This window comes from Aythya ferina (genome assembly GCF_964211825.1).
Source record: "Aythya ferina genome assembly, chromosome: 4".
Lineage (NCBI taxonomy): Eukaryota > Metazoa > Chordata > Aves > Anseriformes > Anatidae > Aythya > Aythya ferina.
This window is the reverse complement of record NC_140300.1, coordinates 15,435,943-15,459,359: the sequence shown is the minus strand read 5'-3', so window position 1 is coordinate 15,459,359 and position 23,417 is coordinate 15,435,943. Positions and strand designations below refer to the sequence as shown.

At 42.8% G+C, this 23,417-nt stretch overlaps 1 protein-coding gene across 3 annotated transcripts in view; it reads right to left on the bottom strand.

Moving 5' to 3' along the window:
• CPEB2 (cytoplasmic polyadenylation element binding protein 2) overlaps positions 1-9,251 on the bottom strand; it is a 54,118-nt gene extending 44,867 nt beyond the window's left edge. Inside the window, exons 1-2 of one of the 3 annotated variants that reach the window (XM_084518842.1) lie at positions 7,399-9,251; positions 4,981-5,259 (exon numbers count right to left, since the gene is read on the bottom strand). In XM_084518842.1, coding sequence (XP_084374968.1) covers positions 4,981-5,259; positions 7,399-8,841 — 1,722 coding nt within the window. In that variant the 5' untranslated portion in view covers positions 8,842-9,251. Of the gene's footprint in view, positions 1-4,380; positions 4,464-4,980; positions 5,260-7,398 lie in introns of those variants that run through there. The other 2 variants (XM_084518843.1, XM_084518844.1) reach the window with 2 other exon arrangements.
• Between the last annotated feature and the right edge of the window lie 14,166 nt (positions 9,252-23,417).

Below are 23,417 nucleotides of genomic sequence, written 5' to 3'. Positions count from 1 at the left end.
CTTAAAGTTAAGTCAGTCAGTAGACTGTTCTCTCCAGTTAGGGATAACCTCAATATGGTCCGCAAAACACAAAAATCTGCTCTTATGTGTAACTTTTAATCATCTTTCATCAGTCCCAGTTAGCCAATCTATTGCATCAGAAATCCTGAAGACACTGTTTTCTTATAGGTATTACCCCAGTAAAATAAGGTAATACTTATAACCTATTACCTATATAAGGTAATGCTGACTTACAAATCAGTGTTTGGACAACTACACTAATCTGAAGAGCAAGAACTCTGTAGGTACATACTCCCAAGGCCTTCCATATTTAACCAGAGCAGCAGGACACTTGGCACTTCTGAATAATCAGGCCAGTATTTAAGAGTCTAAATATGGCATTGAGAACGTAACTTCAGCAACTTACTCTTAATCTAGAACTGGCTCATATGTGTATAATCTGGAGTAGTCATTTAAGACACGAACATTTATTAAACAGTCTCAAACTGTCCCACTGAGGATCTGAAAATCTGTGTGGAGGTGATTGTAAGACAGAAGCAATGTGACAGCAGCTTAAATTAAATACCTCAAACTGACACCTGCTGTGAAGTACAATTTTAAAATTCATTTTGCTTTGTAAGTATTTTGTTTTCTTGGGTAAATTTTAAAAATAAATAGAAAAGGGAAAAATCTGCACTTCTGAGAGTATGTACTGTAGGTACCTTGCCATATGAACACCCAGCCAGAGAGCTGTGCTCAAATGTAGAATAATAAGGCTCAGCGTTCAGGACCACGAACATTGCCCGTACTGTTTGTTTGAACGAACAGGAAGGACAAATCAAGGTGAAAAACACCCGGACATGCTATGTATTTCCTGAATTCAAAAGAAACACAGGACCTAAATTCATATTCATTTTATTATAATGCTGTGTTTATATTGGAATGAAAATACTTAAACACTGATGTATATTATTAAACTGTGATAGTAGCTTTTTATAAGCTTATTTGCACAATACTGAGAAACATTAAGCTTGCAATCAAAATAGGATTAGCAGATAATTATATTTTTTAAATGGTTTATTATTTTCCTCATTCAAGGAATATAAATGAAAAAAATATAGAAAACTGACTTCCGTGCTTGTTTTGGGCATGGAAGTGCCTGAAGCACATTTTGGGGGAAAAATGGTATCAGGGATTACAAAAATATTTTTAGCTTTGCAACCTATGCTCAATTTTATTTATTTATTTATTGGTACTGTAGAACAGGGAGTATAAAAGAATATTGCCTGATTTCTTGACACGTAATATAAGTGCCTGAACTGGAATCTCAGGGGCTGTACACGGTCAGTGGTGACAGGTATGTTCTTCTAGAGAATTAGATTATCTAAATATGGAACCTAGATTCTCTTTAAGGAGAAAGAGGCTACTGAATTAAAATGCTTAAGTTAGATAGTGTAAACACAGATTTACACAATACCTGACATGATTTCTAATTGTACCGTCATGATTCCAGCACGCAGCAATAACCCCTTCCCTACAAGAAGTACCTATAATGGTACAGTGTGGCAGAGCTAAAGCTTTTAGGCATCATTTTATCTTACATTAAGAGCTGTAATCAATGTAGTTTATCTTATCTTAAAAATCTTCAGGGTGGGGCGAACATCTTACAGTTAGTCACATATGCAAAACTTGACTATTGGCTTAACTTGTTCACGTTTAAATCAGAGTTGCCATGATGTTTTAACTGCTTTTATTATTATATGTAAAAACAGGAAAAACTCTTCAATTTTGGAAAATTCCCAAGAGATGTCCTTCATAACTGATATAAGCAAAAGCAGCTTTGCTGTCACTACTATCCCACATGAAGTTGCGTTCACAGTGGCCATATGTTTCAGTTTTAGCTATGAAGCACAGAAAATCTGCTTTCATCCCTTTAAGTAATATACGAGATTAGTTTCTCGATTATCAGTAACAATAACTTGTATTTATTGTCACTGGTATATTAGGTTAATACCAAGAAACATTATTTTCAACAGAATTAATGTCAATTCTATGATGGGGCCCATGCATCTATGCAAGCACCAGAGAACAAAGAAATCCCAAAGTGGAAAGTTTTTAAATTTGTATATGATTCCTCTGTAGCTTCTTTCTTTTGCATCAGGTACTTGTTCCACAGCAACTGGATGGGCAGCTGACACTGAATGCCGTTCAAACTTCTCAAAACCAGAACATTTTCAAGGATGCTTAGCAGAACACTAATGATCTGCAGAAGGTCAGTGAGAACACCAGCTTTTTGAAGTCTTCAGCTGCTAAGCCTGAGCTAGCTAAAAAGCTTTAAAATAGCCAGCTGAAGTTTGGAGGAGAGGTGCTGTGAACCCTGCCATGCGAACTGATGACTGCAGTTAAAACAAAGGTGTGTGGTCATGTGGAAAAGCATTCTGCAGAACTGCAATTGATGCAGTTGTGTGTTCAACAGGCATGCAAAGACGCAGTCCCTCTTTGAAAGCTTGAAAGAAACGGGGAACTTTTACATACCCACAAACACTCTCCTATAAGACCTTCTAAATGGCACAAATTTAATGAATATTTGAATGTCTTCTGAAATAGCTACTGTATCTTTAAGGATCTTCAATCTAAATACCTCAGCCTTTTATGGCCTGAGACAAGCACAGTACAAATTAACAGGGTGGGTGTTTGACAGCATCGCAATTGCCAGCACGAGTCCTGATGAAAAGCACCACGAGCTCTAAACTCTATTTAAGTTTTCATTATGACTTCTAAAATTTAGCAGTCATTCCAAGGACTCAACCATAACAATAGCATAACTGAAGAAAAAAATAACACAAGTTCAGTGTAGCAAAATAATTTATGGAAACATCTAGTGTTTCCACAATAGCAGTGGGTAACGCTGCAAGCCTTCAAATAGGAGTATTTTTACTGATTTCTACAATTATGACTTTGTAAATGTAAGATAGATTTAAGAATTATAGACCTACAACAAATACAGCTAGACAAGCAGGTTGATTTAATCTGTGGCTCTGGTGTTCACAGATGAGACCAAGAACAATGATGTGTGCCCACCATCTCTCCGTGAGACTCTTCAGAAAAACCTGACATGCAAATCCAGTAAATTAAATTAATGTTTCTAGAGATGAATTTAAAGTATTTTCTCCTACCCTAGTACACAGGGGTGTTTTAGATTATAGTTGGAATGCACGAGACTTTTGTTTAGACATAAAAATTAGTTCATCTGTATCAGATGACCACAGCAGAAGCTTCTTAAAGTTTGAAGCACTAGTCATACCGCCTTGTAAAGCGTGTAAGTAAACATATTCACGACTTCTTAGCTGCATGACTTCCAGCGTGTACGTCACTGAAGTTTCAACATATGATGGCATTAATATTTTTAACCCAGTTTCTGAGGCTAACATCATCACAAGACATTTCAGTGTTTACTTTCAACTCTTCTTGAAGCCCTCTACTGCAAAGCATTACTGATCTGTAATCCCTTTCCCTGAATGGATCAGATTGAATATGTGAAGAACGGCATCATTTTTTCCATCTTTCTACCCATGTAAAAATGATTCAACTAAGACGTTCCAATGAGCAAGGCTACCTAATGAAACAGGTTTTCACAGGATAGGCAAATCCTCTCAAGTTTTCAGGTCCGATGAATACGCTTGGCAGCACAACTTGAGTATGGCCAAAAAACACCATTAGCCTCATGAATATTGCAAATATCAGAGCTCACTCAGACAGAGCCAGGACATGGCAACTCACGCCAAATAAATAGAACTCCACCAGCAAGATAGTTAAAAAAAAAAAAAACAACCAAACAAAAAAAAACCCTTGTGGGAAATCAGGTCCCAAAGAGCATCCCTTTGCTGCTGTTACAGCCACACTAGGATTAGCTTGCTAATTGATGCAAATACATCTATACAAGCTCAAATAGTTACAACGATGACAAATCAAAGTCTGGGTTATTCTGTGTGGAAACCCATCAAAACAATTGTAATAGCCATATGTGGAGATAAAGAAACATCCTGATTATTTTCCTTCCATATTATTAAAAAACACTTTTGCTGGAATACGATAGCTGAGTGTGAGACTGACTCAAGCCGACACAGGTATGAACAAAAATAAAGAATATGCAGATTTCATGGACTAAACTGCTATTTTAGAAAAGGTGTGTTTCAAAATAAGTTGCCCAAGCTCTTCTAGGTAACTTTAACAGAAAAAAAGTGCAAAAACTATAAATTGTTAGAATGGCAACTGAGACTGGGATTCAAAATATGGCTTGGTAGCCGAAAATTGTGTTAAGGCTAAATGAACACAGGCAGGTATGGGAAAAATAACATTTTACCAATAAATAACGGATGATATCAGAGCTTTGTGACTTACCTAACATCACATAAAAAGTCACTAGCAAAATTCAAGCGATGAGCCCAGATTCTTAGTACCAAGGCACATCCTGCTGTTTAACACTTCCGGCCAAAATATAAAAGTTGGTAGAATGTGGAGAAAAAAATAAATTCTCACTAATATGCAAGTGTCAGACTAGAGTATCAATAAAAGACTAATGTGACAAAGATTCAGAGCCATCTACGAGAGTCTGAGAGCCATCTACAAGAGTTTGTAAGAAAATCCGTATACAAGGATAAGCAAACAAAACAAATGCTTAGTTTTAAAAGGGATTTATGAGAATATGAGCGTTATGATAGGCAGAAAATACTTGCTAGATTAAACATTTTTGCTCCTCTGCCAATGGCTACATCTCTATCTTTCTCGACAGTCAATATTCTTCATTAACTGTAAGAATCATATTGCTGAATATAATGAAAATGCTGGGGTTAGTTGCAATTAAATAATAAAAATTATATACAATTATACAATTTTCAAACCAAGTATTGGGACAGTAACCACTGTTTAATTCTCCTTAGAGCGAACAAAGGCAAAATGCTACACAAGACTATGAATGCACCATTTACATACCATCCTTACCTGCAAGGGAAGGAGAGTATTACTGTTGTTGTCAGTTCGGAAAACATTATCTTCAATCCACGATTTTGGTGTCAGTGATGGAGTGGAGCGAGTAAATTTAGGAGGAGCTATGACATTACCAGAAAAGGGCTTCTTCAAAGGAGAGATCTGGTTCATAGTTCCTGGAATTCCCATGTTTCCAGTTCTACGATGGTCTCTGCCATGCATTCCTCCCCAGGATATATTTCCTGTGCTCCAGCCACTACTTTGATTGCTCCAGGGCGACTGTTTCAGAAGAGGCTAAAAAGAAAGATTCATTTATATTATTTTGAAAAATACTTGAAATGCTTTCATACTTAACGGAAAAAAAAAAAAAAAAAAGAAACACCAAAAAAACACCAATCCACCAATGCTCAGAAGATTTCTATAATCTCCTCTTTCCTGATATTGTATAAATTCATTACCAAGGCAAAAAAAGAAAATCTAATATAGAGTCATAGAAAAATTGTAATTCCCACTCTCCTCCCACAGTCCTTGGGTAACCAGTTCAGATTGTTATCCTTTCAGTAACCGGTAGGATTCTTTAAAAGTCCAGAGTAGAACAGTCCTAGGGTTAAAAATCATGTTACAGAAAGGCTCAGGCCTTAACCTGATACATTATTTCGTATCACATAGCAAGATCTCTGGAAAAATAACAAAAAATTCAAGAAGGTCATTTTTAAATTATCATTATTAAAAAGAGATTGGTGAGTAGGTATTTAAAAATTAAAATTCAGATGGCAGATTGAATTTTTTTCCCCCAGTATCGCTCAGTATCACTAAGTATTACCATATAAGAGCAGAGAAGAGAATCTGTTTGAAGAAGCTATCTTAACATTTCCACATTAAAATGCATTATTCTGAAACCACGGCTCAAGTATTTCTGGAGTAATGCACAGGACTATCTCTGGAATTCTGCAGCCTACTCTTTTATTTTTTTTTTTTAAGATTAGTTTCCCTATTTAGAAGCAGTATAAATTATTTCTGTATCTAACAGGCACACTATGACTACGCTCCTCAATATCACAATGTAGACTGCCTTTAGAGCATAGACCTCGCAAGGTGACAAGTTTTTATTCCTGAGGCACAACTTGTGCTAAAACCTGACCTACAGCGGTTGTCCGTACTACCAAGAGGTGGACCCACTGAGCCTGACTGACAGCAAAGAACAACATTTATCTTCAGTGCTCTAAAACCTGACTGTTCCTGGAAAGGCCTTTTCTCAAGCATACAAGTGGGGTGCGTGTGAGGGGAGGATATTCTGAATTCAGTACTTTTATCTCAAAGCTTAGCTGCAAGCAGCCCTCAGCTGGTAATTTCTGTAGCTCAAAAATTTAAACCATGTTGATACGTTATGCAGTAGATAAAACAGAAAGAAGGCATTATAACGCCCTCTCCCCCGAGAAAACAAACAAAAAAACACTAAAGACATTTTTTGGTCAAGTAATCAGGCAAACATCCCATTCTATATAATTACAGATAATTATGTTGTAAAACTTGAATACTTTGGTTGGAATTTTGGGAGAGGCCAGCCCCGTATTGTGAAACAAACCTTCAGAGATAATGCCAAACGTTAACAAGCCTCTAATATTGCTAGTTATACTGTCACGGGCACCGCTCGTGTTTACCTACAACTTGTAACAGAGAGAAAATCCGTGTCCACCTCAGCGTTAGAGAATGGCTTTGGAATTTCTCTGAGGAGGGCATTGGCGCTACGACACCCAGCTCCCTGTCACGACGCCTCTGAGTCAGACCTCGAAGGGGCAGGTGTGAAAGGAGATTCCAGTTCTGAAATTATCAAAATAAATGGCCGTCTCCACCGCCTAAAACTGACAGGAGGCAATGCCCAAATTAAGGAAAAATGAAGATGAGGCCTGTCTAACCTAGGCCTTTCATGAGTGGGTGAGCGCGAGAGGCGGCTGTGGTGCGCTGGCGGGCACCGGCACCCGTCGGCTGCCCTCCCGCCCCTCAGCACCCCTACTTCGCCCTCAACTTCCATTTTAACGCTGTTGGGTTCTGTTAGGGCGCTGCTGGAAAATCTGCGGCGGAACCGCAGCAACCTGAAACACTGTATTGCGTTTGGATACAAATCCGGGCGATTTCGGGCAAAAGCCCGGAGGTGTCAGCCGGGGCGTGACAGCTCCCCACGAGCCGCGAGGGGCTGTAGAAGGTCGGGGAGCAGCACGGGCTCCATTTGACAAGGGCGAGGCGACGAGGAGCCCCGAGGAAAGACATGAAAAGCACCTCGCCTCCCGTCCCCAAAGCGAAACGGGGTCCGCGGGAGCCGAGGAGGGGCCGTCAGCCCCAGCCCCTCCACCTGCCGCGGCCACCCCTCGCCTCCCTGCCCGTCCCCGGGCGCCCCCCGCTCGCAGCCGGGCTCCCCGCCGCCGCCCCCGGTACCTGGTGGTGGTTGTAGGAGTTTCTCTGCTGCAGGAAGGCGGCGGCGGCGGCCGCCGCCTGGTGTTGGTGCTGGAGCTGGGGGCTCACAGGGGATCTCCGGTTCTGCTGCTGCTGCTGTTGCTGCTGCTGCTGCTGCTGAGGTAAATTCATCTGCGGCGGCGGCGGGGGGGCGGCGGCCGAGAAGGGGCTGCTGAAGGGCCCGGCGCACGGGTTGTGAGGAGATACCGGCGAGAAGCTCTGGAAGAAAGCGGGGTTGATCGATGACGGGATCCCCGGGTAGAAGCTGGTCTCGGACTCCGGGCTCGGCGGCGGCATGGCGCTGATCTGCCCGCCGCCGCCGCTGGACGCCGGAGGCTGCTGCGTTTGCTGCGGAGGCGGCGACGAGGTCTGCACCGACCAGGGGGTGCCGAAGCCGGGCAGCGGCGGAGGAGGAGGGGAAGCCGCCGAGGAGGAGCCGCCCCCGCTCTGGTGATGGGGGCTGGGGATCTCCGGGCTCTGCAGGCTGCTGAAGCCAGAGCCCAGCCCGCCGGGCAGGAGGTTCCCGGGGCTGCCCAGCAAGTGGCTGTTCGGGGGGGACTCCATGGGGGGCGGCTTGGCTTTCGCCTGCAGGCGAGGAGGAGACGGCGGCGGCGGATTCAGGCAGGAGGAGGCGGCGGCCACCCCCACATTGGGGTCGGCGGCCACCGGTGCCGGCGGGCAGGAAGGGGCGAGCCGCTCGGAGCCCCCCCGGTGCTCGGCCGGGCTGAGGGGCCGGTGGCGAGGGTAGTCCCCGGGCGGCGGCGGCTCCGGGGGGTGACCGCCGAGGAGCTGGAGCTGCTGCTGCTGCTGTTGCCTGTGCTCCTGCTGCTGGTACTTGTCAGTGGGGTGGCTGAACTGCTGCTGCTGCTGCGGGGGGTGGTGATGATAGTCTGGGGGGTGGTGGTTATTCAGGGGGTGGCTGCTGCCGAGCTGGGCTGGGCTGCTGAGCGGCGGCGGCTGCTGCTGCTGCTTAAACTCTTTCCTCTTCTGGCTCAGCTGAGGAGGCGGCGGCTGCTGCTGCGGTTGCTGCTTGTTTAAATCCTGGTGGGGGCTGAGACTGGGTTTAAAGTCAGAGGAGGGGTGGCCGGGAGGGGGGTGTCCTGATGCGGGGCTGCTGCCCAGCCTCTCGCCGCCCGGCTGCTGCTGCCGCTGCTGTGTCACCCCCAGGAGCAGCTCATCCTGCATGGCGTGGGGATGCGCAGCGGCGGCCGCCGACGGGAACGGCGAGGGCGGCGGCACACCGGACACGCCGCCACTGGAGGAACCGGTTGCGGTGGGTGAGAAGGGGCAGGAGGAGGAGGAAGACGAGGAGGAGGAGGCTGCCGGGGAGGGGAAGGACCCCGCGTAGCCAGCGCCTCCTACACCCCACGGCGGGCTGGGGCTGCGGCTGGGGGCCGCTGCCGGCGGCAGGCTGCGGTCCCCCATGGGCCGGCGGGGACTGCCCCGGCACCGCGGGGCGAGGACACCCTGCCCGGCTGGAGACAAAGATAATTAATTAATTAACCTGGGAGGGGGGCCGGGGAGGGGGGTGAGCACTATCGGAGACCACTACGTATGCCTAAAAACAGCCGCTCCCTACAATAAAGCCCTCGCCCTAACCTCCGCTGTACTGTTTTTTTAAAAACTGAACGTTTCGGTAATAAATAACCCTATTTTATCCTTTTTTTTTTTTTTCCCTCCCCCCCTCCTGCTTCTCATTTATTGACCCCCGTCAGGGCAGCCCTTCCCCTCCCAGCCGCGCCCGCCCGCTGGATCATCCCCGAGAGCCCTTGGCAGGTCGCCTCCCCCGGGGCAGGCCCCCCCCCCTTCTCCTTCTTCCTCCTCCTCCTCCTGCTGCTACACAACAGTTCCGGGGCTGGCCACCGAGCGCCGGGCTCCGAGCACCGCGCGGGGCAGAAGGGAGGCCGGCCGTGCCGCCGCCGCAGCCTTGACGAAGCGGGGCCCCGCTCCGCTCCCCCCTCCGCCGCCGCCTCCCCCGCCCCCAATACCGGCTGCCGGCCGGCCGCAACCCCCTTAAGAACGCCGGAACATTCGTCATAGTTACGTCACAGCGCGCCCCGCCCCGCCCCGCCCGACCTCGGTAATGAGCCGGCTGCTGGGGGCCACGCCCCTCTCATGAATAATGCACGAGCGCCGGCAGCCCCGCCCAATCGCGCGGGGAGGGGGAGGCTCGCGCTGCCCAACGACGCAGGGCGCCGGCGGGCGGGGTGGGCGCTACCATTTTAATAGGAGAGGGGGGGCCGGGGGGAGTTGTGTGGTGGTTCGTTCCGCCGCCTGCCAGCCTCATTTGCATTGACGCAGGCGCGGGGAGGGGGTGGGGCGCGGCGGCACGAGCCCAGGGGCTGGCGAGGCCCGGCCGTCATGGCGGCGGGGGGCGCCTGGTGGGGGGGGCACGGGGCACAAATAAACGTTGGGGGCACGAGGCTGGGCCTGTCGGGCTCTTCTCCAGGAGTCCGTTAGTGGACACCGTCAGAAGCTGTGTGGCTGCTTTATGTTGGGATAGTGGACCCTCGGCCATTGGAAACATCCCTTATTTGTTAAATTGGTGTGGGTTTGTTTTATGTGAATAAAATGCAGATTAAATGAAATTCTGTGTCTGTGCTCATCTCTGACTTGAACATGGGCTTGTTCGGGGGTGTATGTTTGGGTTACATATCCACATATATCCATACCACCTTGTAGGGTTACCACACAAGCACATTGGCAGTGCAGCAGACGAGTTGATAAATATTTCCCTTTGCTGTGTTTCCCCTTAGCGCCCCACCATTATTCATTACGTTGGCATCCATTCTAACTCCGCAGCTGTCTTGCACGTAACAAAGCGTAGGGTGCCGACCCAGGCCCTGTCGATGATGGCATGCTGAGGAAATGTTGCCGGCCGAGTACTGCCTGTGCTCTGAATAGCGCGTTGCTGCACGGCCCGGTCCTCACCAACGTGGCTCTGGGGAGCTGTAGAACTGGTAGGATCCAGCTTGCCTCTGTGTCATGCGCCTGGCGTTCGGTTATGTGCAAGCCCGAACAGAAGCTGTCCTCTACCTGGGGCGTTTGCTGGCATCTGACCAGGGTGGAAGTAGCGCTGCGCTGTTCTCTCCCGCAACCAGCCACTTATTGCTAGAAAGTGCATAGGAACTCGTTCGGCTATTGTTTTTGTCCCCTCACCTTTACATTGAGCCCAAATTCTAGCAAATCTTCACTCAGAATAGTTATTGAGGTGTCCATGAGCTTTTAACTCATAGGATCATAGAATCATTAAGGTTGAAAAAGACCTCCAAGATCATCTGGTCTAGCCATCCCCCTACCACCAATGTCACCCACTGAACCATGTCCCTAAGCACCAGGTCCAACCTTTCCTTAAAAGCTCCCAGGGATGGTGACTCCACCACCTCCCTCGGCAACCTGTTCCAATGCCTGACTGCTCTTTCTGAGAGGAAGTATCTCCTAATTTCCAACCAGAACCTCCCCTGACGCACAAGAATACTCACACCTTCTATGACAGCCTATGTATACCATGGTAGCTATCTACTCCAATCATACACATTTATTAAAACAACTTTAAAGAGAGGAATCTCATCTCTTTTTAATCATGTATAAAGTAAGCATCCACTCTGAATTAGTTGCCTCATCTGCAAACAAAAGACAGGTGCTACCAAAGGATGATTCATCTTACCCTAGTGCAGGTACCTTTAGAGAGAGAAACCTGACCTTTCGCTGTTGATTTTGAGGAAAAATTTTGAAGCTGTTTCTTACCCAGGTGTTCAGAGGTGCTCCTTGGTTGTGTGGGTTCTTAACCTCAGTACAAACAAGAATGGCTGTGCTGAGTCAAACCAAGAGTCCTTGGGGCTCCTGTCCCTTCTGCCTCTGATACAGGATCCCGGCAGCCCTTAGTTCTTGGGGTATGCCAGGGCCAGAGATTCAAGCTTCTCCTCCACTAGATCAACTCCCTTCAAGTAGTGGTGGGCCCTGTCCTTGGTTTTCCAAGGGCTTTGTCCTTTGTTTTCCCTCTCCACTTCCCTATTTTTGACCATTTGCCATTCACACCCTCTTGCTTTCATCTTTTTCTCCCTTATAATCACTTGATTCCTTCTTGCTTTCTTATTTCTTAGCTGCCCCTTTGCAGGGAAGATTTGAGATCATTTTTGGATTGGGCTAGTAGGAAAGAAACAAAGCGTGTGAAAGCAGATGCCTAAATGAATGTGTAAGAACAGGCTAAACATGTGAAAAGTTTGCTTCAGTTACCTCAACTGTTTGCTACTCAGGGTTCTTGTGAGTCATGCTTTTCCAGAGCTTAGGGGATGCTGGGATGCCTGGACACCATGTTCCCTGATAGTCACTGGAAATTGGCCCCAAACCTGGGCCTGAAAAGGGGAGCCCCTGACCTGAATGAGCTGGGGATGCTAGAGGGGAGCCACTTATCTCAGATGAGGAGCTTTGACTACACAGAGGATGTCAGGAGCAGCGAGTGCCAAGCTGCATGTGACAGCACTGTATGTACCATGTAAATTGGAAAAAACAGGTGTTGCAAAATAAGCTGTCAGATCAGTAAAACCCAATATACCTAAGTTATGCTTCTTGCAGCCGTTAATCAACCTGCTCCTGTGTATTTGTTGTAACAAATGTGCCGGGCATCGGCTTCACCTGGGAGGCCTGTGGCAGAGCTGGGGCTGACAGCCCTCCTGGGTTTGTCAGTGCCATACAAACAATGACCATCTGATTTTGTCTTGCTGCCTTCTGCATCATCCCCTGTGCGTGAAATTCTGTGTGCCAAACTGAACGAGCAATGCTATACAACACAAAGTGTAAAGACAAAGCTGATAAACTGCTAGGGTTCCAAAACACCTCTTCTGGCTGCAAGTGAGGTGGTGTGGAAAGCATCATCAAGGCAGTACTTCTGAATTTTACCCCTGAGTGGTTATTGCCTCCTCTAGAAATTACCATGCATGGCTTAAGTTCCTGCCTTTTCATAAAACCAGTAGAATAACACCTGCAATTGGCCAGTGTTAGAGGCAGGGTATTATTATGCAAGACAGAACTTTGGCTCATTGTTCTTTTTTTTTTTTTTTTTTTTTTTTTTTTTTTTTTTTTTTTCTGCTTGAACGGCAACAACAACAAAAAAACAAAATCCTCCAAACTTTTAGCAGTTTTAAATGCCGAAAGGGATTGTGCTGACATGCTGCCTTCTTTTGAGCAGTCTGCGGATTTAGCTTCTTTTAAAAATGTGAGTTCTTGGGGGTAGAATCCATACCTTCTCCTAATCAGATACCACTAAGCACATTACAGTTTTGGAGAGTATATGATCAATCATGAAACAGACGAAAATTTAACTGTGGTATGTAGACTTTCATGTAAATGCACAGTTATTTCAGTGTTTCCTCTTTTTGCAAGTTAACAAAAACACCAGAATATCAGGAGCCTAACATGTAAAAAAAGAATATAACTGTGCTGCCAGGAGCTGCTGTTTCCCTCCCATTAGTTACTTGGAAGATCACAGTGGCTGTGTTTTTGAATATGGGCTGCAAATAACATGTTAACATGAAAATTATCTTTGCTCTCATTCCAGTACTAAAAGCTGCTTTTCTGCTTGTGTGTGTGTGTGTTATAGTTAAATTAAACATAGCTACAGGTAGTTCGTACCAACTTCAAAAACCCTTTTTGTTTTTGAGTGGCTCAGCACAGAGAATCTTAGGTTGCTTGTAATGCAACAAGCTCTTCTTTCCAGAGCCCACAATACTTACAGGCTTTTCACCACTTACAGTGATTTACTGCTGTTTGACCCTTCTTCCAAGGCTTTGCAGCTACAAGAACATCCCCCCCCCCCCCCCCTTTTATTTTTTTATTTTTAAAATATCGATTTTTTTTTTCTCTTTACTATTTTACCTCTTCTTCTCCCTTTCTCCATCTTCTCTGTTTTGTTCCTGAGCTCCTTTCCCCAAGCTGTGTGTTTAGGTAGCTCTGTCTGTCCTGAGTTCTCAAGGGCTCTCTGCTATCAGGTCTGTCTCCCGCTCACCCCTGAGCAGGGAAGCACGATCTGCTGTCCTGTTTAAGCTTTGAAAGGGGCCTGTGTGTGCACTCCAGGAACAGCACATTGTTCTAACTGGTAACGAAAATACGTGACTAACGTACTTCTGATAGAGCTGCTTCCTCTTAACCTTAAAGCTGATTTTTGTTAATGACTTTTTCCTCCCATGGAAGTGTGAAAAGCAGTCTGGGAGTGCAGGTTGTTCATATAGAAAAACAGATGATGGGGTTTGACATTTCACAGCAAAAAGATGTCTAAAGACTTATATCAATGGGTTTTGTTTACTGTTTGTTTTTTTTTTTTTTTTTTTTTTCTTTTTCTTTTTCTTTCTTCTGTTCTTGATTTTTTTAAACTCTAAAAATAATAGTTATACATTCTTATTATGGAGGTGGGCAAGTCTTTTCCAGCAATGAGCAGTCTGTTGAGTCACAGTAGCTTACATTTTTTGCAATGCTTTTTTTCTTCTTTAAAAGAAAAAAAATATTAATCATCCACATGTAACAAATATGGGAGAGAAACTGTTGTTTGATCACTGTATATCAGAATGAAATTAAAGGAGAGAGAAAATATAACATCAAGGTTTGACATAGTTGGCTTTGTTTTCCCTATGCCCATCCTATTTATTTTATTTTATTTTATTATTTTTTTTTTAAGGCAAAAAGTCTTAAAATTTGTGGGAGATGGGCAGCATTTGTTCTTTATTCAAAGCCCTACTTACACCATGAGGGCTGTGCTGCCTGCTGAACTTGAAGGATATGGGTTCTGTTCACAGGAATGCAAACCAGTGATTTACTCTGTTTTTGCTCCTTTTTGCCCCGGAGTTTAACCAGCACATTAGACTAATATTTTCTTGCTTGCTAGTGGCAGTTTCTGTTTCTTTTTTGTTTTGGATTTTTTTTTTTTTGGTAGTGGAAGTCATTAGAGTTTCTCCCAAGAGAATCACTGCCAAAGTAAACAAACATCTTCATGAAAGGAAAATAATGTCTGTGGAGCATTCAGAATTCCGTGTTTTACAGAAGAGTATTTATGGCAACCAACTAGTGAATTAAAGTGAATGAAATCCTATTTCTAGTTTGCTGCTCCTGCTGTCTTAATTGAATGTGGCAATTTCTGCTAGCTTCTCAGCTGTGCAGTGCAAGTTCTCGGTATTAATTTTAATTTAAGATGAAGGAAAATATAAGATGAAACTCAGCTGAGAAGGAGGATTTATTTTTTTTAATTGTTGGGAATTGAATAGTGCTTCTGCATGTAAAACCCAAGGGAATCGCTATTGTCTCCAAAATGTTCTGCATGTGGTTGGCAAGAACAACAAGGACAGAAGAAAGTTCAGCTAAAAAATTCATAAGGGCTGCCTGGTGGAATGCATTGCAGTCAGCTGCACACCTCAGTGCTCTTATCCCTCTGAACTGATCATTTTTAGCTGAGATGAAACATTCTGAGGAACAGGAGGCTGGCAGATTTGCAGCATAGATTGTTTGAAGGTTTAAACACTGTGACAATCTCATCTTACTGCAAGTCTGTAGATAGAACGTAAGCTTGAGTTGCTGAAAAATGATAGAAAGGCTCCATGTGTACAGCCTACAAAACTGTGAAGAGCTTTTATTCTGTGTGCTGCAGAAGCCTGTGTGCTTTCCACATCCCGTCCAGGAGAGCGATAATTCCCCGGTGGAGCAAGCACACACTTCACATTCGTTGAGGATGAGACCGTATCTCGTTCTTTGTTTGGGCAGCGGCTCTCACAAAGGGGACCAGTGCTAACTGGGAACTTGCCAACACCATCATATGTTTCGTGACAAATGCTAAGTGTTCAAAAAGTTGGCACTACAAAATAGAGATACTGTCAATCTCTGTTTAATTCTCAAAATGGCTTGTCGGATTTTAAAGCTTGTGTTGTTGCTGGTGCACTCACACATCAGACAGCATTTTTAACGGTCCTTCTAATATGTCCGGTTAATTTGGCTATATTACTAGGACATAAAACAAAATGATTCCTAGGACAGAGATTGCTAAGGTTTAACTGCTGATTTTTTTTTTTTCCTATCTGCTGTGTGCAGAGGAACAGTATGTCCAGCCGTGTGTACCGCTGTAGTCAGAACACTATTTTCTCAGCTTCTTTCCTATGTACAGCTCAGACACAGCTGCCACTATTTACCAAACATGAAGGTGTTGTTCACAGCTCAGGGGGTAAGTTTGGGTTCTGCTGTAAGGAACGCATGAGGCAGCTCTGTTAATTGCATGGATGCTCAGTGTGTATTTGTGTGTCTGAGTTTTGTGGTGTTGCCTCTGAAATTTTAGGGCCTGATCTCACGATCTTTGGATAGGTCTCCAGAGATTGGTACAACCAACTTGTGCTACGAGCAACTGCGTGGTGTTTCCAGCATTGGAATAATCTGCTCCAAAGACTTGCATACCATGATCTGACCGTATTTAGGAGACCAGCTAGGAGACCCAAGGAGACGTCTGGAAATTTTTGAGCAGGGAGGCTTTGAAACAGAGCTCACGTATGCTGAATGGCATCCTGTTGGTAGCCTGTATCACCTGCATCAAGAAAGAGAGGTCTGCCCCTCTGCAGGACAGCATGGACCAAGTAGCCTGTTAAACAGGAGGAGTATATGTTTGCACCTCAGCAGACTGTAAAAGTCCATGCTTTAAATTTCTAGGGGAAGATTTGCCAAAGTTTGCTCATTAAACCTCTGGAAGCTGATAGGGGAGCAAGTTCCCCTTCTGAGCCATGGCATCTGTGCTGCACTAAAAGCAAAGACAACCTATGATGTATATGTGAAAATATATTCTCTTCTACTTGACCTTATTTCCTCTTTGAATGTAAGACGGATGTTCAGCAATTTTACAAGAACACCCACTGTTTCACTAAAAAATATTTTCAATGGATTCTGTGAGAAATTTGCTGCTTTAATTAGGAATTATCTTAGAAATTAGCGATACAGATCCTTCCGATTCGCTGTAGGACTAATCAAACTTTTATGTACAGGCTAGAATTGAAGAAATGCAGACTGAAATTAAGAAAGCTATTAACCGTATCACTGTAAATAATTATGACTATGTATCCAGTAACTGAGGTGAGGTCGACAACTCCAGGGCTGGCCATTGCAATATCAGAACGCAACCAGTCCGAACTGCTGGGTCACTCAAGGGAAGGATGCTCATCTTCCTGTTTACAGAGGGTGTACAGTATCTGTTATGAAATATTCCAGCATCCATGGCACTAACGTTGAGACTGGCCGAGCGAAGAGGCCATGCCTCTGGGAGGAGGAAGAGGAAGGCCTGCACACAACGAGGAAGAGACTTGAACTCAGCTCTTCCATACAGCAAATGAATGTTCCCCCTGGGATTTTTTTTCTTTTCATTTTTGAATGTATTTATTTACTTAAAGCTATTATGTTGAATATCTGAAGAGTGCAGGGTGTCTGATAGTGAAGCTTTCAGTTTTTTTGCTGCCTGTCTCTCTCCTTCTTTTAAATATGCCTACCCCTAGCAGCACTCAGAAATAAGAACTCTCAAGTCCTCTCATATACTTTACATCTCTCTGATCTACTGATCAATTTTGAATCAATTCTAGCTTCATCTTTTTTTTTTGCCATTCATGCTATTGTGATGATACAAAGACACAGAAAACCAATATGCCTCTTTCACCATGTATATTTGGATTAATAAAACTGTATTATTCTTGTGGTTCTTTCCTTGGGCTCATTTATAACATTTTTTAATAATTAAAAAAATAAAGAAAAGAAATCCAAGAAAAATTATGCCAAGAAATATGTAAAAAGATGAATGCATTAGAATATTTGTGCTAAAATATTTTAGAGTGCATTAGCAGTACAAAAGAATCATTGAAACCTGGGAAATGTAGTGAAAATAATGTACTTCAATAAAATGAAATATTAAAAAAGAAAATACATAAAGTCATCCAGGAAACCATAATTTTCTGCTATAATGAGAACCTGAGGGGAATGTGGAGTTAAATTTAACGTATTTCTTCAAACTACATTTTTAACCCTTTATGCAGTGTTTTACTAAGAAGAATTAGGGTTGTTTGGATAACTTAATTGCCAATTCCTCTACCTGCGTATGTTTAGATTTTTTTTTGCAAGTTTAATCTAACTCTGGTACTGGAAGTCATACCTTCTAACTGCATAGCTACAAGGTGAAGAGACCAGGGAAAAGTCAGACCTATTATGCTCATCTTTTATAAAGAGAACAGAAAATCTACTGTAATTATGTCATTTCCTCTGTCATTATGGCATTGAGAGCCCAGATCCATTTTTATGCAGTGGCACAAAACAGTTTACTATTTAAGTATAGTTTACAGGAGCCACTTTGCAGAATTGATATTCACATATGCCACAAATCAATTGTACCCATGATATTAAAAGGGAAAATTACTTAGATCTTTAAAAATTCTCAAACCTTGGTAAATCTCCTTGAGTAACTGTGATATAATTTTGGGTCAATGTGCTTTGACTGGAGGTCGGTCAAAGTGAATCATCCAGGGAAGCTTTGTTTTCCTATTTGTAGTCTTTTTTGTGCATGCCCATGTAGTGTATTGTAACTGAAGAGAAAAAAAAAAAAAAAAAAACTTATAAATTTTATACATCAAGAAATGAAAGGGCTTTTCATTCTTTCATTCTTTCTTTCTTTGTCTTTATTTCTTTCTCCTTTTTTTTTTTTCTTTTTCTTCCTCTTCCTCTTTTTTTTTTTTTTTTCCAAATAACCTCTTTTTTTCAACTTTGAAAGGTCTTCTTTATATGAGGAAATTTACCCCATATAAACACAGACAACAGTAATATAATTATGCCTTGTGGACACTTTAATCTTGTATGAATGCCTGTAGAATACAAGTGTCCACATGGGGAGTTATACCATCACAGCTAGAGTGGTGTAATTATGCTGGTGAATTCTGTATGAAGACAAATGCTTTATGAAACGGAATTTTATTTTGTCTTTCCACTTTTCAGCTTATTTATGTTCCAAACTAAAAGGACTTGATCAAATCAATGGAAGTAATGAAAATTCAATGGTTATCAAGTAGACTGTCAAGTGCTGAGGAAATCGGAAAGTAATAAATATATATGTTTCATGATAATATTCATGTGCATTGTCGTTCTTATTCTCTCGCCAGTGTCTGAGTTTGTGAGGGGTTTAGTGAAAATTAATAAAAAAAAGTCTGTTTTTTGCTCAGCCTCATAAACTAATATCCCCAATAGTTAAACACTGGTAGAATATTATGGATTCTTAGCTCTTATAAAAAGCAACCAGGATTTCAGGCAGATATGACACTGGAGAATTACTTGAATACTTGTTAGCATCTGCAGGTCTTCTGCAGCTAGTGCTGAGCAGATTAGCCATTGAATTTCTATATTTCCTGCATCTCAGTTAAACTGTAATTACTTAAATATGTGAGTACCAGAACAGTATTCAAAGTCTTCTTTACAAAAATTACCCATTTACAAGAAAATAACTTTCAATATGTTGGTAGGAGTATAGGGAAACTTAGATAGTTAGTTACAGAATGTGCTTGGGGTGAATTACAAGCATGTCTCAGTGTAATTGTTTCAGGACTTTAAGAAAGAAGAGCCCAATAATTTTGGTGACCTAAGCCAGCCCAACCTTAATATTGACCACAGAGCATTGCCTTGACATTGTTCCTTGAAGACCATTATTTCAAGGTGAGCTTCATTAAAAAGATATCTGGTTCATATTTAAAGAGTTGAGAGAACAAAGAGTCTACCACATCTATACCAGCACTCCCCACTCAGGTGAAGTGTTTTATTTGTGGTCTGATTTTGGATTCAAATTCCTTTGTTGAATCTTTCCAGGATTAAAAAAGCCTTTAGTGCTGGACATCATTCAATGAAAATACTTACAAGCTGGGATCAAGGCATCTCGGCCCTCTTTTGTTGTTAAGCAAATTTCATTGTGCTGCTTTAGTTTCTAACCGTAAGGCAAGATTTCCATATCACCAGTTTTTCCTGTAGTTTCTTTCAAGTTTACAAACCACCTTCTTAAGTAAGGACATCAGGGCTGTATGTGGCCACAACGGTTATTACTAATGAGAGAATTACAGCAGGAGCTGAACAAAAATATGCTCTCCTCTTTCTGTTCTTGAAGCATGGAGGAAGAAATAAAGACAAATATATTGCATCTATCAAAATTTTCATTTTTCATATGTCTTGTCACAAGCCTTTTATAATGAGCAATGCCACGTAAGGTGTAAGATGTTATGCTTTCCCAAGGCAAGCTGATTAGAGGGACACACCAATGTGGCATCTTGCTGTGATAACCTGAATGTTTGTTTTTGCCCTGGCTAGTATTGCATACAATGGGAGGGCTTCCTTCCTGCTTCATATTTAGTTTATCTGCTAAAATTTTTTGAGAGTTGAAAATACAGTCTCCAAAGTTTTAAATCATTTACTTTTTGTTCCAACATATATAACCAATTTTTTTATCACTAATAACATTTACATTTATGACATGGACATGAATTAAAGTGATGCAGGTTACAAGGGTAGCTTGGCTTTACCTTTCTTATTTACTACTTTGACAAGTTTTTACATGTAAAATTTCCTGGCACTGATTTTTTGTTTTCTTCAAATCATATCCGAATATATTTGCCTAAGACTATGAACAGAATTAGTCCAAAAAGTCTTTCCAGTGAGCTCAGTCTTGAAACAATGCAAATGAAAGATGGGTCTGATTTTGACTATGAGTAGAACCCTGTAAGTTATCTGTTTTGTAATTAGAGTACAGAGATTTTGCATAGTGCTGACATTGTAATCACTGTCATGCAATGGTTAGGTAACTGTTTTAAAAGCATATAAATATATGGTTTTGCAGTTGTATACTGTCACTCTGAAGCTGCTTCAGGCCCGCTGTGCAAGCAAAATGAAACAAAACATTTAAATTTCCATTTACTTAGTAATAGTTTCCAGTCCTCAACTGTTCTCTGCTGAGCAAACTGTGTGCTAGTCATGGTAATGCCTCAGCTAGATGATCTGAAGAATTTCTTGATGTCCTGAAAATAATGGGATCTAGTTTATAGTGGTTGTGCAGGGGTCTGTGTGAGGGGCAGGAGCACTCCAGAAGTGCACACAAAAGGGAATGAGGAAGTCCATCAGCCTGAGGACTACTTGCAACATGACCCTGAGTAAAAAATGAGAGGTGCTTGAAATTGTGAGCAAAGAAACCGTCTCCTGCTGTTTGCTTCCTACTGTGTTCAGGGAAACAGTACATAGTGTACATGCTTTGTAAATAAATAGGATTGCATTGGATAAATGCCTACCACTATCACCAAGTCGAGGCATAACACAAACAATATCAAAAATCAGCTAATTGTCTTTAATTGCATTTACCTACAATGTTTATAACTATATTTCAGAACATCCTCAGTGAGGGTGAATTGAGAGAAAGATAACACATTGACAGAACTGAACTAAAACTACACAGCAAGTCTGCTTTGCAGTTTGGAGCCCTAACTAAAAATTATATATTTCTAATAGCAATTTTCCCAGGAAAGGAAAAAAAATCCTTTTTTTTTTTTTTTTTTTTTTTTTTCCTAGTCAGAAAGAAAACTTGATAGTTACAGAATTGTAGAAAAGCCTGTGCTGGAAGGGAGCTCTGGAGGTCATCTGCGCCAAGGGTCTAGATGAGATAGATACTCAGGGGCCTGCCAAACCCAGTGACTGCCAGGGAGGAAGGTGTCCCCACTTGTCTGGGCAACCTGTTCCAACATTCACTTGCTCTCATGATGAAGGATTTTGTCTTATACTTGGATGGATATTCCCCTGAAGCAGCTTGTGCCTATTGCTTCTTGTTCTGTCAGAACCTCCATCTTCCCTACAACCACCTTTTAATTGTTGGAAGACTGTGTTCCCCCCTCAGCTGTCTGAGGGGCTATCTGATTTTTTTTTTTTTAATATATCTCTGGAACTAGATGGACCAAGACTGGACACAGCTGTGTCCTAGCAAGTGCTGGGTAGAACAGTGCAGACACATCCTCCTGTGGGCCTAGCGAGGCAGCCCATGGCACAGTCCGCCTTCATTGCTGCAGGAGCACGGGGCCTGCTCGTGTTCAGCTCGCCATCCTCCAGCACTCCTGGGGACATTTCTGCTCCCACACCCCAGCCAGTCAGACCCAACCACCACAGCTGCCCGGGGTAATGCTGCTCTTGGCATGCTTGTCCTTGTTAAGCTTCATGCAAGGTTTATTTTCAGTCAAAAGAACATCTCCTTTTAACCCCCAAAATATGGTTTCGGTTTTGAGTATGTATAATGAAACCAAAACACAGAAGGTCACGAAACTTCATGCAGAGAAGGGAGGTGCTCTCCTTAGTTTCCCCTAAAGCCCAATGACTTCAGCGCTCACCCGCAGCTTGGGACACCTGGGTTCAGTTCCTGACGTCTTTACAAGAGTTGGACCCATGTTGCTCACAACCCTGAGCACTGCCCTCGGGAGGAGGCTGGAGCAAGCCGTGACATATTCCGGGGTTCCTTCAAACTTTCCTGTTGCCACGGTAATATTTGTGTTTAATATACTTTTAATATTTCTCAGGCGAGGAGTTGCAAGCATCATACCTCCTCATTTAACCTCTGCTAACTTGTCACCTGTGCACTCTCGCTTCTTCTTGCTTTACTTCAGAAATACAAAAGTCCAGAGAAATTCCCCCAAATGATTGAGAATAAACTGTGCCCAGCTCTGGTGTGATCTTTATGACATACTATGTCTTTGCGCTAGGTTTCTTTCCTTTGATGTGAATGAACTTGCCTGGAGTGAGGTGATTAGTCATGACTTGAATGCTTCCATCTTGGTAGTGCTGGTGAGTAAGTAGGGGCTACCTGAATTTAATTAAAATAAAGGTACTTATTGTAGTACTGTTTGCTTTGAACATAGTGGTACTTGGGCCTCTTTATTCTTTTCGTACCTCGTATAGCTTTATCTATATAATATAGTATGTTGTGTGAGATAAGAAATCTATTTGTTTTGTTCTAGTGGAGCCAGGAAATACCTAAAAATATTTTCAAATGCTGCACTTCTTTAACAAAAACTACTTGGGTATAACGTTTGATGTACTGGGTAATAAAAAGTCGATCAATATTCATTGCTACTTTTGTTTTATTTTGGAACCCAAGTGCCAGAATAAACAAACAAAAAACAACAACAACAACATACCAACAGCAAACAACACCATTAACACCAGCAGTTTCCTTGCGCAGTAAAAAGTGTGCAGTTGACTTCTCCACATTACATTGCACTTGCAGATATCAATACGTGAAAAACAAGGACAATTTTAATTTGATTAGTGTTTTGGAGGAAATAATATGACCATAATATATTTCTGAGATCATCTTCAAAAAATGTAATATCTTCAAAATTTCAAATGAAACTCATTAATTTGGAATTTGTAGCTTAGCATGAAAATGGCACAAATTTCCCTCCATCTTACTAACAGCAAAGCCAAATGCATGGCTGGCAGGCATGTGCTACAGGCGTGCAGGGTGCCAATTCTGTCAGAATGGAGAGCACTGCTTTTTAGGACTTGTCTGCAAATATGTCTTACCATCAGTAAATCCAAAATGAGGATTTGTTCTGAACATCAAGGGGAAGGAAAACACCTTAAATGTTCTAAATCTTTGGAAAATCTAAAGGATATCATTAGATGGAAATCTCTGCTCTGAGCATGAGATAAATCTGTATTGGGCTACTTTCTGATGCACAGAGCAGTGTCAGCTGCTGATCACCAGCACTCACAGGTACTGCAGTACCCTTTGCTTTGTGGAAACAGATTTTGGCAGCAGGCAGTATTATGTGCAACATAAAATCGACCAGATCTTTGGAACATCTTGTTTCCATAACTGAGTGCTAAAAGGGGAAATTTTAATGGAAAATGAGACTTCTCAAGGAAATCCTGCTGGGTATTCTTAAGGCTATGCTTTAATGAGCACACAAGTAAGTTACCTTGGAGAGGAAAGC